This window comes from Salvia splendens, chromosome 4 (assembly GCF_004379255.2).
Source record: "Salvia splendens isolate huo1 chromosome 4, SspV2, whole genome shotgun sequence".
In the NCBI taxonomy this organism is placed as follows: Eukaryota; Viridiplantae; Streptophyta; class Magnoliopsida; order Lamiales; family Lamiaceae; genus Salvia; species Salvia splendens.
In genome coordinates, this window is record NC_056035.1 from 17898505 (window position 1) to 17915323 (window position 16819).

A 16819-nucleotide genomic window follows, 5' to 3' on the forward strand; every position below is an offset into this window, starting at 1 on the left:
AAGTATTGGGGCCGACTTCAAGCTGAGGTGTCCAAATTTGCCGCCATCTACGTCAACAGCCAATTTGGACTTTAACGTGATATTTTCTAATTGTAGTTTTATTTTATCGATACCTTTTTACTAGCATTTTTAATTTTATGTATTTTCTCCGTCCGCCATTAAATGTCTCATTTTTTTATTTTTCATCCGTTGCTAATAAATGTCTCATTTCACTTTTAACATTTTTGATAAATGGACCACACATTCTAATAACTCATTCTATTCACATTTTATTATAAAACTAATATTTAAAAGTAGGACTCACAATTCACTAGATTTATTGCCATTTTACTTCATAAAGCCAAACAATTTCTTAAAACATGAGCCGGGTAAATATGAGAAATTTAATCATGGACGGAGGGAGTAGTTTTTATTATTGTGTTTTTTTCATGTTATTTTGCAATTTTATTTATTTTCCTACTAAAAGGTTGAAAAAATGGTGAACTAAGTTGTGGCTGAAATTAAAAATGCTAGACGTGAAAGGAAAAAAAGCTAGATTATATAACTGAAAATAAGGTTGAAAAACAAGGTATTATTGTGGCTGCCTTAGATTAGGTTAGGTTATCTTCATAAGGGTTTTGGAGATAATTACGATTACCCACCAAAAATTAACATTTTTTTTACTTTCCCATATTAACTTTTCTTTTTGTCTGTTGCTATCCTACTTTCCCATTATATTATAACTAACTTCTTAGAGCCATCGGAGATACTACTACGGCCCTTGCTTTTATCAAGGGTCTCATTTTTGTTCTTTATTAGTACTTTTTAAACAGTAGGTAACAATTGAATTTAGCCATATAAAATAAGTAAATTTGGCTGAGAAACTAGCATATTATTCTGGACTAGTAAAAAATGACCATTTCCACTAAGTTTATTCTTTCATAGAGGCTCCCATTAATTAACAACCAAATGTATTTATTTAAAAAAATGATAAGAATCTAAGTAGAACATAATTAGAACATAATCCAAGTGAAATTTAGTTTAAGTGACTCTAAGTGTTGCTAACAGTCCATTGTGAAAAGCATCACCTATTAATAAATGAGGTAACTCCTCTTCATAAATGACCCTATACCAATGTAATGAATGTGTATGACTTAAAAAGTATAAAAAATGCTTAGAAATTTGGAAGAAGATTTTTCAAAGCAATTTAGTTTTCTTGTCTGGCGGATCCGAAACTGGAGTTTATCGACGAATTCTTGACAGAAAACACATTGCAAAATGATGTAAATCACAGACCGAGTTTGGCGGGAAAATGGACGTAAACGCTCTTAATAATTGCAATCATAAATAGTTATTAATGAAAAATAAATATTCAATTATAAAGTTAGTACACCATATGATTATTGTCGAAGGCTACAACTGCAGAGCTATTGGTTTTAGCCAAAATCGGTATATAACTCAACTCATAAATATTGATGGGAGGATTTTGAAGTTGAATTAGTAGGGCTAATAAAATATTTGATTCTGACCGTATATATGTATTAGAATATAGTCATATCACAAATTTGTCTCTTGAGGTTGTTTGATAAGCTTAGGTCATTTTTTTTATTATATTTTGAGAGAATTTGGCAGGTGTCACACAACAATAGGTGTGATCTAATAAGAACTCTTATATATAAATTTTAATTCAATGTTCACTCAATTATCTTTCAAGTTCAACCTAGGAACTTTACTGACGACAACGTCAGTTTAGAAAAATGAAGGTGTAAGTGTAACGATCTGTTTTTGAGGATTTTGAAATAAACATATAAAAAAGTCAAATAGTGTAAAAATTCAAACCACCACTGACAGAGTTGTAATGAGGGTTTTGAATAACTTTGATAATTACTTGTAATTCAAACCTTCAAATGCTCAGTAATGAAGCTTCGAAAAGTCAAACGTGTAATAGTCCAGCATTAAAAGTCGTCTTCATTAACCTGCGTCAGCTGCGCCGCTACATTTAGTGCTATGTTTATAATAAGAATAATAGTCATAATTATTTTGTTCTCAAATAATAATATTATTATTACAAGATAAAATATAGTATAACTTATTTTAGGAGTCATTTATATACTGTACTACAACAATCCAAGCATGATTTACTTTTCTTGTATTCCATCTCTTTAATATGTACTCCATAAGATGCGATCATGGATACTGATTAATTCAATACATGATCCATGGATTGATTGAGATCTAAGAAGGGAAAAACCATGACAATGAGCTAAGATGTAACTGGGTCTTGAATCAACTAGTAATCGGCGTATCAAGATAATTCAACCAGTAATACGAAGACAACACATCTTGCTTGTATGAGATTAATATAAAACCGACCTCAGTTGCTTCCGTCAGACATATTCACACAATTGTGAATCAAAATTAAAATGAATTGTGAATCAAAATTAAAATGGAAAATTGAGTGATAGAGTTTTTTTTGTATAAAAGTTATATGATGAACAGAATGTGGTATATATAGATGATTTTGGAATGAATTGATAATGGTTATATTAGGAGAATTGAGAAAATTTTATACTCCCTTTGTCCTCAAAGAGTATGCACTATTTTATTTTTCATCCGTCCCCAAAGAGTATGCACTTTCAATTTTGGAAACTCTTTTCTTTCTAATGAGGTGAGACTCATTCTCCACTAACAATACTTAAAATACTTTCTCTATCTATCTCTCTATTACATTACCAAAAATGCATTAAAACTCGTGTCGAACTTAAAGTGCATACTCTTTGGGGACGGAGGGAGTAATTACTAATTAATGTTTGATTTAAAAAATAAAAATTAAATGGTAAAAAACGATGCCTACCTCCAACGGAAAGCCGCCACGTGTGTGTGTGGGGGGGGGGGGGGGGGGCACGTTGTCTCACCCCCTTCCCTTCGCCGGCTCGGCCAACTCTATTAGGGTTCTCTTATTAGAGAATAAGACAAAATTTAAAGCAACCAAGTACTTCCAAAAGAGTTACGTAATAGATTGGGGGTACACCGCTATACAATAAATACAGTAAAATAATTAGGTAAATTGCTAAATAAATTACAAAAGTTGGTCAAATCATGTTCTATCTCATTCATAAAAAATGAAATTTTCGCAATCATACCGTTCTCCCTTTTTCAGAAAATGACGGGCTAATGTGACAGTCGTTAAAATACGTGGACAAAATGCTGTTTCGAACTTAATTAAACATTATCATTTAGTCTACACGTTTTAAACAAGCTAATATATAATTGGATTTTTTTATTTTACTTTTATTTATAAAATCCAATTGGTGTGTCAAATTTTTAATTAGATATGTCACAAAATAAAATTTGACGTTCGAATAAGATTAAAGGAGAGTTGGAAAATTTGGTTGCAAAGAAAGGAGAAGTAAATAATCATATTCAAATTTAGGAGAAATAATTTGGTCTGAGCTAGAGCAATGAGCATTATGACAAAGACGGACGGACGCGTCCACACGTCCCGTGGGTGTCTCTTATCTCGTCCCTGCCAGACGAGACGGACGCGAGACGCGTTGTAGCGTCCCGTCTCGTCCATGTCTCGCCGAGACGCCCGTCTCACCGAGACGGCTGGCGCGCACTGGCGCCACGCGTGAGTGGATTTTGTCACGCTGACGCAATAAATAATTTTTTTTTAAAAAAAATTAAATTTAATAATAAAAAAATTTAAAAATTAAAAAACGGTAATATGACCGTTCAACGGTCATTTTTTAAAAAAAATTATTTTTTTCTTTTTTTATTCTATAAATACTCCTCTTTCACACACACAAATACACATCTATTCTTCTCAAATCATCTCTCTTTCCCGCCCCTACCTTGATGCATGGACATCCTATGATCTTCTTCTATCTATAAATATAACATAAGTTGAAGTTTAATTAGGAACATAAAAAAAATTAAAAAACTCAATCTTATGAAATTATGAATTGTAAAAACAATCTTATTTTTTAGAACTTACTTGCAGGCGTTCAGCCGCCACTCGGGAAACCTCTTCCATAACTTCTCGACGACTAGGTCGCCTTGATTTTGAGGGACAACTACTTTAATCTAGGGCAATTCCTTTGCCCCGATCACCACGTCCCGGTCCACCACGAGAAGAAGACATAGTGATAAATGAAAGTAGTATGGATGGAATATGTATGGACTATGGAGTATGGAATAAATAGTAAATTACGAACACAACAACAACTATAGTAGTAAGTAGTAACTAGTAAACAACTTGAGCAATTAGATAGAATAAGAAGAGAATAGAGAAAGAGAGATTGAGAATGAAATCCTTGTTAACACAAGAATGGGGTGAGTAAAAATGAGGGGGGAAGTGGGGTATTTATAGGAGTAAAATTGGAATAAATAAAAAAAAATTGAAATTTCAAATTCGGCCGGTTTACCGCCTGAACCGGCGGTTCGGACCAAAACCGGCGGTTCAGTCCAGGGTTTCTGACCGGTTTTCAGGCCTATACATTGCACCCTACGCTCTGTCACCTGAAAAAGCACCGGAACCGTCGGAAACCGCCGGTTTTTCTGCAACCCTCGCCTGCAACCCTACGCCCCTAGCCGGAATCTGCTCGTTGGGACCGTTGAACCGCCGGTTCACTGTTCATGATTTTCTTGAACCTGAACCGGCCCGCTTGAACCGCGACACCGCCGGCCGGTTAAAACCGCCGGTGCCGGTTCCGGTTCCGGTTCATGAACCGGTGGTTCGGAACCGCCGGTTAACCTCTGGGCCGGTTCGAATTGTGCATGCCTAGATGGAGGGTTTCAGGTGCTGTCTCTTAGTTAAGAGATGGAGTGAAAAGTACAGTGAAGCCCATAAATAGGTAAGAGATGAGACGGATAAGTGACAACGTTGCGGATGGCCTTAGCCCCCGAAAGGCAAAGCCACCATCGGTGGTACTTGAGTAAAATGAGGTATCATGGCATTTATGAATTAAAGTGTGATATAATACAATAATTTAAAGAAGGTTAACAATAATTTTTTTAATAAAGGTTAATCAGTATGTGAAATTGCATTTTGAGGCATGATGGCATCCGAATCAGCATCCCACCTTGACAATACTAATTGGAAAATGCAAGTGGAGCCTTTTGACATTTTCGCTAATAAATTATAAACACTTGGAATTTATATAATCCAAAGACACGCCTTTTTTTGATAGAAATACTATTTCTATTCTTATTCTCTATACCCTCAAGAATAATCCTTTATTCACTAAATAATATTCATAGTCAACGCAATCAAACCACATAAAACCAAAGCATCGAATATTTGAAAAAACAAATCTACTAAGTTTTAATTCCAAAGTCAACTCTCTGTCTCTCTCTTTTCAAACTCCAAATCATAAACCTCCTCTGTTTCATAAACGAAAACAGAGCATTCATTCTTTCTCTCTTCCAATGGGAAATGGAATCGGAAAGTTCAGCCTCTGCTTCGCCGGAGACGCCGGCGAGATTTCGCGACGGAGAAACGACATCGCTGTGTGTCTCTCCGACCCTCTTGACGACGGATTGGGCCATTCCTTCTGCTACATACCATCGGAGAATCTCAACAAATCCCAATCCACAGAGACGGCGGCCTTCCGCTCCATATCCGGCGCCGCCATCTCCGCCAACACCTCCACGCCTCTCTCCACCGACGCCCTTTCCTACACCACACTCGACAAGGCCTCCACCTTCGAAAGCTCCAATTTTTTCTCCTCCATTCCTCTCCAGCCAATTCCCAAGACAGACACAGCCAAGTCCGGCCCGATTTTGAGGTCTTCGGGCCCGGGCTCTGGCCCGATGGACCGCGGGTTCTTGTCCGGCCCGATCGGGAGGAGCTTTGCTTCCGGGCCTTTGGACATGCCTAAATCCAAGAAAAAAATGGGATTGGTTAAGAATTTCAAAAAGGTGGTGTCTAAGTCTTTGTGGAGTTTTTCAAGGGAGATTAGTGTTGGTGAAGGAGAGATTAGTAGTGGGAATAGCAGCAGCACAATTACTAGTCATAATTTGAGCAGTGAGCTGAGTTTGGTTGATGAGAATGACGGAAATGAATGTAATCTGCAGTGGGCTCAAGGGAAAGCTGGTGAAGACAGAGTGCATATTGTGATATCTGAGGAGAATGGATGGGTTTTTGTGGGGATTTATGATGGATTCAATGGCCCTGATGCTACTGACTTCCTCTTGAACAATCTCTATGCCAATGTCTACAAGGAGCTCAGGGGGTTGCTGTGGTTTGACGGGGCCGAATCTGGCCTAGGCGTGGAGAGTTTGGATGGTGACGAGAGGGCGGAGCTCGAGAGGAAGTTGAGGGAGAGGCTGAGCTATTTGGGATGTGATGGCATGGTTGATCATTCGCTTGTTCTTGAGGCCTTGTCTGAGGCGTTGAGGAAGACGGAGGCCTCGTATTTGGAGATTGCGGATATGATGTTGGTGGAGAATCCTGAGTTGGCGTTGATGGGATCGTGCGTCCTGGCAATGGTGATGAAGGGGGACGACGTTTATCTCATGAACGTTGGGGATAGTAGGGCGGTTTTGGCGCGAAGAAATGAGAGTGGTGGGAAGATGGTGCTTGTGAAGAAGGATGGTGATGAATTACTCTATGGCTATGAGTATGACAGTGTGCACTATTTGAGTGCTTCTCAGCTCACAATGGATCATTCTACTTGTGTGAAAGAGGTAAAATCCTAATGATTGCCTTGTTGCTAATGTGATCAAAATGTTTATATGCAAATTGGTGAATCTTGAAAATGTTGTTTTCACTTAGGAGGTGAGGAGGATTAGGTATGCACATCTGGATGATGCCTTTGCAGTTGTGAACAAGAGGGTGAAAGGCTCACTCAAGGTCACGCGTGCCTTTGGAGCCGGCTTTCTCAAACAGGTAGATGTCGCAGAGTTGTGTGTTTGGGGGATTTATCAGTGTTGATGCCTTACATTTGCTTGCATTCTGTTGTTTTACAGCCCAAGTGGAACAATGCACTCCTTGAGATGTTCAGAATTGATTATATTGGAACATCACCCTACATCACATGTTCACCATTCCTTTCCCACCACAGGCTACAACACACACACAAATTCTTGATCTTATCCTCTGATGGCCTCTACCAATACTTCACCAACAAAGAGGCCGTCTCTGAGGTTGAGACGTTCATGTCAATGTTCCCCGAGGGAGACCCTGCTCAACATCTCGTGGAGGAGGTATTGGTCCGCGCTGCTAAGAAAGCTGGTACAGTCTAAAACAACACTAGAAACCTCCAACTGATCATATGTATGTATTAATCTAACACCAACAATACTTCCCATTTATGAAGGAATGGATTTCTATGACTTGCTTGAAATCCCACAAGGGGAGCGGAGGAGGTACCATGACGATGTGTCAATCGTCATCATTTCTCTACAAGGAAAATACAACGTTCATCATAGTAAATGCTAGGTAGCACTACGAGGATAAAACACGGAGAGGGGCAACGCTTCAAGGTCTCGTGTGGACGAAGCATACCATCGAATCGATGCTCATAGTTGTAGCATAAGATTAGGTTACATTTTCCAACTTAGGATAGAAGATAGAAGTAAGTATACAGTGTGATGTGGGGGAATGTAAATGCTTACTATTATAACCCCCCTTTTGTACATTATGGTGCTTACTTGAGGTGCCATTCATAGAATATCTCAAATACAAAATTCTTTGGTTCTTTCTTTTCCATTTTTGTTTGCATAGCTAGCTGCCTTTTTTATTTGTAAATTTATTTGTATTAAAGTTGATGGTCAAAATAGCGCGTTTGAGTTTTGTGAATGTGAATTCCACTTCTAAACATGGATTGGACTTTGTGTATATGAAAATTTTAAGTCGCATGCTAAGTCAATGTAATATTTAATGGCCGGAGTAATATATTATAAATGTAATTTTCTATTTATGCTTCATAATCAAGTCCCACATATTCTTGATATAGTAGTACTACTTACTACTCCATCTCCATCCGTCCCACAAGAATACGCACTCTTTTCTTTTTAATTCGTCTCACAAGAATATGCACTTTCTAATTTTGGAAAGTTTTTTCTCTCTAATAAGGTGTGAAGTATTCTTCACTAACAATACTTTAATCAATTTTTCTCTCTACATCTCTCTTAATTTACCAATTTTATATTAGTATACGTGTCGTCTCCAAAGTGCATATTCTGAATATGAGGAGGAAGGGAGTAATAGTTAATTTATTTGAAAAAGCCTCTCCTGGCACTAGTTGTCCTGCCCCAAAGAGTTCTGACAAAAGGTGGGCAAAAATATAGAAGAAATCACCACCACACAAAGAAAAGAGAGAAAAGAAAATGCATTGTTGAAACACTAAGGTCATCCGCAGCGCTGTCTTTTATCCGTCTCATCCCTTAACTATTCATGGGTCTCACTGTATATTTCACTCCATCTCTTAACTAAGAGACAGAACCTGCAACCCTCTATCTCTTTTCCGTCTCTTAACAATCTCTTAACTTACTATTCATTCAATTTCATTTTTTATTTTATCTCCAACAAATTCAATTAATAAAAACACATTTCATTAAATAAAATAAAATTACAACATAAAATAAAAATACAACTTAAAATTCAAAAAAATAAAAAAAACACATAATTAAAATCCTAAAAAAATAAAAATTGCATAATTTAAAATACAATTTTATAGAAATTAAAAAAACTACTCCGCCGGCGAATCATCCCCCGAAGACAGTGGCGGTGCACCCAAGCTACCTGGAGGCGGAATACCAATTTGTCTTGCCATATACTCAATTCCGGCAAGATGGGCTTGATACTGTGGAGGCGTCATGCGGGAAGTGTCCGCCATCGTGGCGGTTAAGTACATGGACAATAGGGTGTTCGAGCTCGAGCCCGCCTGGCTTGATTCGCCTCGGCCCCTCCTCCCTCTAGCCGCCTTCGCCGCCTTGGTCCCTTGCGGCCGACGACGCCCATGGGAGGACCCCCGACATCGTCTGCTGTGCCCTCAACCTCCTGCGAGGCAACCTCTTGTGCGGCGCTGCCCGAACCGCCCCCACTAGACGAGTATTGACCACCCGCTGTGTGCTTCGTGCGCTTCGAGGTCGAGCCCGAGATGGACCGGACACCGCCGATCCACCTTTCCTCGTCGTTGACGGCCTCTCAAACATCGACATGCCTGAATTCTTTGCCGGTGTCTTCGAAATAGACTCGCAAAGCCGATCTCAGAATGTCGGCTCCTGTGGCTCCGCTTTGGTAATGAGCCGCTTCGTTCTTGTAGATGCCGCAGAATTTTTTGACCTCTTTGTCGACTCGGTCAAAGTGAGCGCGGATCATCTTCAATGTGCAGCGGCGGGACCCCTTCGTCTTAATCTCGTTGTAGGCCTCGGTGACCTTTTCCCAGAAGCACTTCCGGGTTGGTTGATTCCCGACGATGAGATCGTACGAGACGCTGATCCAGGCATTGTACACAGCCGGAGCCGCCACTGCCATAGTTGTCGTCGCCGGATATTTTGTGATGACAATTGGAGAGGTTAGATGAAAATTGGAGAGGAAATGGAGATGATTTGGGAAGAATAGATGTGTATTTGTGTGTAAAATGAGGATGAAATTGGAGTATTTATAGAGTAAAAAAAATAAAAAAAAAATAAAAAGGAAAACGGTCGAAAAACGGTAATATTACTATTTTTTTTATTTTTTTTATTTTTTAATTTTATTAAATTCGAATTAAAAAAATGATTTATTGCGTTAGCGTGACGAAGCCCACTCACGGGCCGGCGAGTGGGCGTCAAGCATGGCGCCAGAGCGCGCCACGTCGCGTGAGCGCGTGGCGAGACAGTCCTCGATCTGTCTCGGTGGGACGAGACGGGACGCTGCAACGCGTCTCGTCTCGGCGGGACGAGATACGAGCCACCCGCGGGACGCGTTGCGGGTGGCCTAAAAAAAGCAGACATAATGGTGTAGTTAAAAACTTACTCCACTTAGTTACAAGTTGAACTTGAACCTAGTTGACCAAAACAAAGAGGGCAAATCCTTATTTTAATTTCGTTTATGATGTCAATACAAACTTGGTTAGGTAAAGGCTCCGTGAATGGTAGGAGTAATTATTTTCAAAAACTGTAAGACAAAAGAGAGGCAAGTCAAAGGTAAATTAACAAAAGCTATTACCAAACCGGGCAAATTGATAGGGGTTTCGGTATTTTATCAAATTTTGATTATTGAACTATCACTGTCATTTGCAATTTGATGCGACACTCCTCCCATCCAATATGTTAGATGTTGCTATATTCATCTTAAAAATTTAATATTGACAAACACATTTTATGCATTCATTTTTATTTTCTGTGACCATTTTGATAATGTAAATTAAATTTGATCTAGTACGCTTTCCCAATACAAAATGTTACAAGACTATGAAAATCAAAGCATATCACTCACATATTTAGGTCCATTGTTGTGGTAGAGAAAGGAGTTTATAGCTGACTATCTCAGTGAAAAGGTAGGATATTGGACTTGTTTGGACGTGCCTTTTAATTGATAAATGAATAAAAAATTAAAATCGTGCCATATTAAACTCAAAACTAAGTTCTTTGGTCTTGGACATTGACCACTTTATTATTAGGATATTTATTTTTTTAAGAATGGGGAGCATTTGTTATTGTTAATATGGTACCTGAGACATTTGATACTATTTTTTAATCTTCTTTCCTGTTTTGAAATGTATATTTCTGTATATAGTGCTGCTGCACTTCAAAAAACATGACAGCTAATTTTTGTTAAAAAGAGCTAATAAAGCCTCGTAACTAAACCTTCGTATATTAAGTATTGGAAATTACATAGTAAAAGGCAATATACACGACGGATTCAGAGTAGTTGAATAAATCAATTATCGGTATTGAAAATTGGGTAGTAGCTGCGTGCTCCATGCCTTGCGATTCAGTTCATACAAATTTAATTTCATTAATTGGTACACACGTAAAGTCTATCACGTAATTCATTAATCAAACAAGACTTAATTATATGGCTGAAAATGATACATATAAATATTATTTAATACACATTTATTGATAAGGTGTAATCCGTTGCTAACTCTTCTTAAGTTGCTAACTCATCAATGCAATGTATTAAAAATGTCAATTCAATAATACTGAAATATCAATATAAACTTAAGTTGATATTTTAATACATTATCAATGTCAACACAATTTATTAAAATGTCAACATAAATACGTGTTGACATTTTTAATACAATATGTTGATGAGTTAGCAAGTTAGCAATTTAAGAAAAGTTAAGCATTTTAACGCACCCCTTATTGATGTAAACATATACTACTATCTATTACCCTAAACAATAAAGGTAAATATACATAAATTGTACATGAACATAAAACCCTTAGACTTTAATTTAATAAATTATATTACAAATTAGTTTTGCTATTAGTTATAATATTCTATAGCAAAACACGCAATATGGAACATTTATGATAAATTTTCACAAGATTTCAAGTTTGATTAGATCAAGTTTCACAATATTCCATAGAAAAATTATTTTTCCTTAAATTTATAGATATTTAATTTGAAATTTTATAATTTTCTAAATTGTTATAGAACTATTTGCATGATATATTTTAAGCTAATTTAAATTTATAAATTTTCAATGTAAATTATTTAAAATGTTCAATTATGTAGTGTATTACTCTAATTTATATACGTTTATCACTATCCATTAAACCTAAACCCATCAAACATAAATTTGTTGAATAAAAATTAGAGACCTGCTCCATAGATTGATTATGTTAAACGCATTAATTAAAGCCTTACTAAGTAAAAAAAACTTATTGATTTTTAACCTAGTATTTATGACAAGTAAATAAGAAGAATATGTCAACTATGAATCCGCAAGTTCAATCATATCATGAATTTTCACTAATTAGTTAGAAGCAAGATTTATAATGGTTAGTTCATAAGCAACTCCTAGAATTAGTCTACACACAGTGTTAGCAGATGTGTGCTTACTACTACTGAACCCTCTCGAAAGATGAATCACAAGTTGCAGGAGTTGTTTCTCAACCAAAAGCTGTATAGTGATGTACCTTAAATAGACGATGAAAGAGAAACGGGAGTGGTAGCAACAACAACGTGAATGGCTGGGGAAAGTCATGTCAATGTGCACATTTCTGGTACACATCACCAAATGAACCTCTGTGTCCCAGCTTCGTGCGCCCAAGAGAAGGGCCGGAACAAGAACATATACATTGTGAAGAAATTGATACAAAGATACAAGAACCCCAGCAGAAGCCAACTAATGTTGTCAATAATGTCGGTGTGGAGAACCATGAAGAAGAATGGAATTGTATAGTATCTGAACTCTATCAATGGTGTGGGAATAAGTGTTGCAGCGCAAGCCAAAACATATACCAACACCCAGAGCTTCTTCTGATTTTTGGCTGCAAATAACAAAAGAATTAATCTCATCTCAAGATTAAAATTGTCGAAATAATAATACATGAAGAAAGGAATGCTGGACTTCGCACTAACCCAAATTACAGACTATGGAGAACCACGAGTAAATATAAAATGGGATCATAAGGTACTTGGTCGACCAATGGCGGTTGATGACTTTCCGCCAGAGATAGAAAGGATAATGCCGATTGTCTGCTAAGAGATATGGGTGGGCAATGCTGCAGAAGACAATACAACTTTTTTAGTAGAATGTAGGTTATCCTATTACTAGATCCATCAAGTTTTTCGCTTTAATTGAAGAAGCTGTGAAGCTTTCATTAACGCAGCAATTGGAAGACATGAATCACATTCAGAATGAACAGAACAATACAGAAAGACTTGCGACTTTCCTTCAAAGAAGTATGACTTCGATAACTCATACGGATTATATCATATTGAGCAAGATATTCTGGAAAAAGCATATCACGGAAAAGTGAAACAAATTTAACTAGGTGTGGTGAAGCAGCTGACTGACTGGGACATATGAATTAATCTCACTGATTAATTAAGAAAAGACATTTTAGAAATGATCATCCTTCAGTTTCTTTGATTACTTAACCTGAAATATTTCACAGAAAGGAAAGCAAGGGCCAAGGCCATGAACCCCTGTAAAAAGCCAAGCAGTCTGTTCTTGAGGAGCTGATGAGACAGAGTGGCAGCTTGACCAAAAGAGAAATGGATAGGAAAAGTAAACAGAGAAGAAACCACGCCGTAATACAGAAACTGGGCAAAATGGGGGGAAACTGCATGCGCGTCTTTAGCACCTGAAAATTTGGGGCAAGTTACTATTTTCAGTTGATGCAAGGGATAACAAAATGATATACTGTCAATAGAGCTGAAGAAAGAGATGAGAAGTACTTCTCCAAAAAAGTGTGAGAATGGAAGTAAAATATACCAAGAACAATACTTCCATTCCAGCACACAAATGCTACAAAAGCCGCAAATACCATCAAGAAAGGACTTAGCAAAACCAAAATCTCCAATAAATGATTCCAAGATATAATTACTATGCTATAAATTTCGTCAAGCAATCCTGCATCACAGAGGAGATGTAATTATGTTAGCAATCTTAGAACAAAGAAAAACGTAAAAATGCTGAAAAATTATTCCAAGGTGCTAGGTGGTGGGGACAATTGCAAGCCCTGTTATAACTAACTTGTCTGACTTTTTTGCATTAATATGCAGTAGCAACTCTGCACCAACGAGATCCATTCATCTTTCTTACTAAAATATACTAGTTCTAATTATCAAAAGATAAACAGTATTCTGCAATCAAATCAATTAATTGCAAGATTCTTCCTGATTAATTTGATGCACTACTGGAATTGTAGGGATATGAGATGTAACCTGAGGAATGTTCCATAGGATTCAACGTTGCTACGGCATGTTTTTTCTGATTTCTCACACCATTATTGACCCTTCGCTTTCTCAATTTGGAGTTCACTGTAAAACCCTTATGGATGTCGGAGAAATCATCATTTTGCATTGCTGTCCTTACCTTATCTATTTCCTCCTCCCTATCCTTTAGATGAGACTGAGCGAACTCTATAACGCCAGTGCAAGCAGCAAAGAGCAACCATATAATATTTGTTTGCCTTACCAACACAGAAACAGTACCGAGCTACAGATTATTGAAAGTAAGATCATCATAAGGAAGATGGAATGCCAAGGAAAAAGCTAAAATCATGGTTGGCAGATGAAGAGTAAAAGTAAAACTTCCTTAAAAGGACAAAGTAGTAGTCCCATGGTATGCATATTAAATAGTGGAAAACACTTTGAAGTATCAAAAGAAAAACTGCATATGAAGAATTAATTGTACATCCTGATGCTAAGACGCTGAGTTAATTAGATTAGGAAACTGACATAATTAGAGAAGTACAATAAACAACATACTGAAACCAAATTTAAAGATCCTCCACAGGCTGTAGGTGCAGTACTAGATGATTGACACTCATCGCGATTGGAAAGTTCAAGACAATAAAAAGGAATAGTTCTTACCAAAGAACTGAAGATGTACTTCTTCTTCAAAACTAGAAGATACATAGCAAGTACTGCAGTTAGAGATGCCACGTCTGTATAGTATAAAAAGGAGAAGAACCAGTGCAACGGATACAATGACAAAACCACAGCACGAAATGTTGCTATCTTGTCATCAAGCGATGGTCTCAGATGAATGATTATCTCATATACAAGAATGCTACATACTACTGAAAGAACACCATTGTTTAGTCGTAGAATTGAAGTAGAGCATGAGTCTGAAAACGATGGCACTGCTCGCATGCAGAACAATCCTGGAAACAAAGAAGCAATATAGGCAAGTGAAAGAAAGTACCTGCAAAATTTTATATTGCATAAATCAACTTCTTTTACTTGGAAAAATTCTATATAACTGGATTTTGTTAACAAAGCTCTCTTGACTGCTCTTATTATCAATTACTACTAGCTTATTTCATTATCATCCAAAATATTGAGGTAATATGAATGAGATTAATGCGACTAAATTGATTTTTTTTACAATTCATCAGGCCATTCTAGAAAAGTAATAAGGACATGAATATCTTATATCCTCAGTATCAATGGAATGCTTAGACGAATAAATAATCTTCTAAACGTTCCATACATATCCAAATTTCTGAGCAGAGAAAACCCCATGACTGCAGCCTTAACTCCTACACCCAAAAAATAATGCCAATTGGCCCCAATACATTAAGCGACACAATACAGTGAAACAATTAACCGTATGTAAAGAGACTAGTTAATCAATTCCAGTACGAATAGCAATTTCAACTAGTAGAAATTAAGGAATAAATAAAAAACCAGAATGGAATGAATTAAGACGAAATGAAGACTCACAGTCCAGGAGGCGTAGTGATCAGGGGATCCCAACTTGTGAAATTCCCCCGACAGTAGTGTTGCGCCTGGGGAACGTGGAATATCTCATCCTTCACTTCCACCATTGACATTGAGGAAAGAAAAAATTCGATGAGAAATGAAATGGTGAATTTAGAGTGATGTTGATTGGTCAAAATTAGGTAAATCGGAAAGGTGAAAGAGAGGAGTTTACCATGTAAGGGTCGGGAACAAAACGATTGACGATGAGATGAACGGGAATTAGACATAGAGTTACGACCGATGCAACGGCGGTTCTACCCATACTTGGGGATAAAGTTTTCCGATTAGCTGAAAAGGAGTCACAAGTCACAACACCGATTAATAGCGACTCCCCCGTAAGATTTATGGCTATCAGCAACTTTGTCCCTTATTTGTCTATTAACCGTCTCATATCTTCACTATACATGAGTCTCATTGTACTTTCAGCCCCTGCAACCCTCCATCTCTTAACTATCTCATCCCTTAATTATTCATTCAATTTGATTTTTTTTATTTTCAACAAATTCAATTAATAAAATACACATCATTAAATAAAATAAAATTACAACTTAAAATTCTAAAAAAATAAAAAACCACATTAATAAAATCCTAAAAAATTACATAATTTAAAGTCTTCCGCTCACTCTATCTAAATTCAAAATCTCAAAACTCAAAAAAGCAGAAGAAAGAGTTGTCTAATGACGATCATGTGCGTCTACTAGTTGCCAAATTTTGCCCAAATGTGCTCCATTAGATCCTCATGGAGTTGGGCGTGGGCGGTAGAATCACGTGTCATTGCTCGAATAGACAACTGATCTTGCATAGACGGATGCACTCCACTGCGAGGCGGACTACTTGCGGTAGAGCTTCCCGGGGTTTCAGGGTCGAACCAATTTCCCGCCTCAGGTCCTTCGTCGGTGAAAATCATGTTGTGCAAGATTATGCACGTATACATGATGTCGACCATATTCTCCATAAACGACGTACGAGCCGGGGCTTTGATAATGTTGAAGCGAGCTTGGAGAACCCCGAACGCTCTCTCCACATCCTTGAGAGTGTTTGAGTGAGAATAGAGAGTTTTTTTGGTGGATTAATTTGTGGGAATGATTTGATATTTATAGAAGTGATCAGTGGCTTAAAAAAATACAAAAAAATGAAAAATTTGTAAAAAAACGGCTATAAACGGCTAGTATAATTTTGGGATTTTTTTTCAAATTTTTTCTGAATTTTAAAAAAAAATAAATAAAATACATTTTCAACGAAAATAAACGACACCCACTCGCGGACGAACCACGGCTCGCCACGTGGCCAACGCGCGTGGCGAGACCGCCCGCGGACTGCCTCTCCGCAACGAGACACGGGACGGGATGGGATAGGGACGGGCTGAGGATAGAGACAGCAACGAGACGCGTGGCGGATGCTCTAAGGGTCTTTCAAAATAAAAAATACTGGACTTTAGAAATTCCTAGTAATAGG

At 37.4% G+C, this 16819-nt stretch overlaps 2 protein-coding genes across 5 annotated transcripts; one reads left to right on the top strand and one right to left on the bottom strand.

Moving 5' to 3' along the window:
• Positions 1 to 5317: 5317 nt before the first annotated feature.
• LOC121798955 (probable protein phosphatase 2C 4) lies at positions 5318 to 7693 on the top strand. The gene is made up of 4 exons (XM_042198238.1): positions 5318 to 6669; positions 6758 to 6871; positions 6952 to 7216; positions 7302 to 7693. The coding sequence occupies exons 1-4, from the start codon at positions 5410 to 5412 to the stop codon at positions 7421 to 7423; spliced, it is 1761 nt and encodes a 586-aa protein (XP_042054172.1). The 5' UTR covers positions 5318 to 5409; the 3' UTR covers positions 7424 to 7693.
• A 4150-nt stretch (positions 7694 to 11843) lies between these two features.
• LOC121798956 (dol-P-Glc:Glc(2)Man(9)GlcNAc(2)-PP-Dol alpha-1,2-glucosyltransferase-like) lies at positions 11844 to 15685 on the bottom strand. Of its 4 annotated transcripts, none has more exons than XM_042198239.1 (8): positions 15537 to 15685; positions 15326 to 15414; positions 14471 to 14804; positions 13820 to 14093; positions 13368 to 13505; positions 13032 to 13236; positions 12509 to 12651; positions 11844 to 12417 (listed from the first exon to the last, which is right to left on the bottom strand). In XM_042198239.1, exons 1-8 carry the CDS (start codon positions 15624 to 15626, stop codon positions 12158 to 12160), a joined length of 1533 nt encoding a protein of 510 aa, XP_042054173.1. In that variant the 5' UTR covers positions 15627 to 15685; the 3' UTR covers positions 11844 to 12157. The 4 variants fall into 4 exon arrangements, with proteins under 4 accessions (XP_042054173.1, XP_042054174.1, XP_042054175.1 ...); XM_042198240.1 differs by having other exon boundaries at positions 15326 to 15419; positions 15537 to 15684; XM_042198241.1 differs by having other exon boundaries at positions 14471 to 14763; positions 15537 to 15585.
• Between the last annotated feature and the right edge of the window lie 1134 nt (positions 15686 to 16819).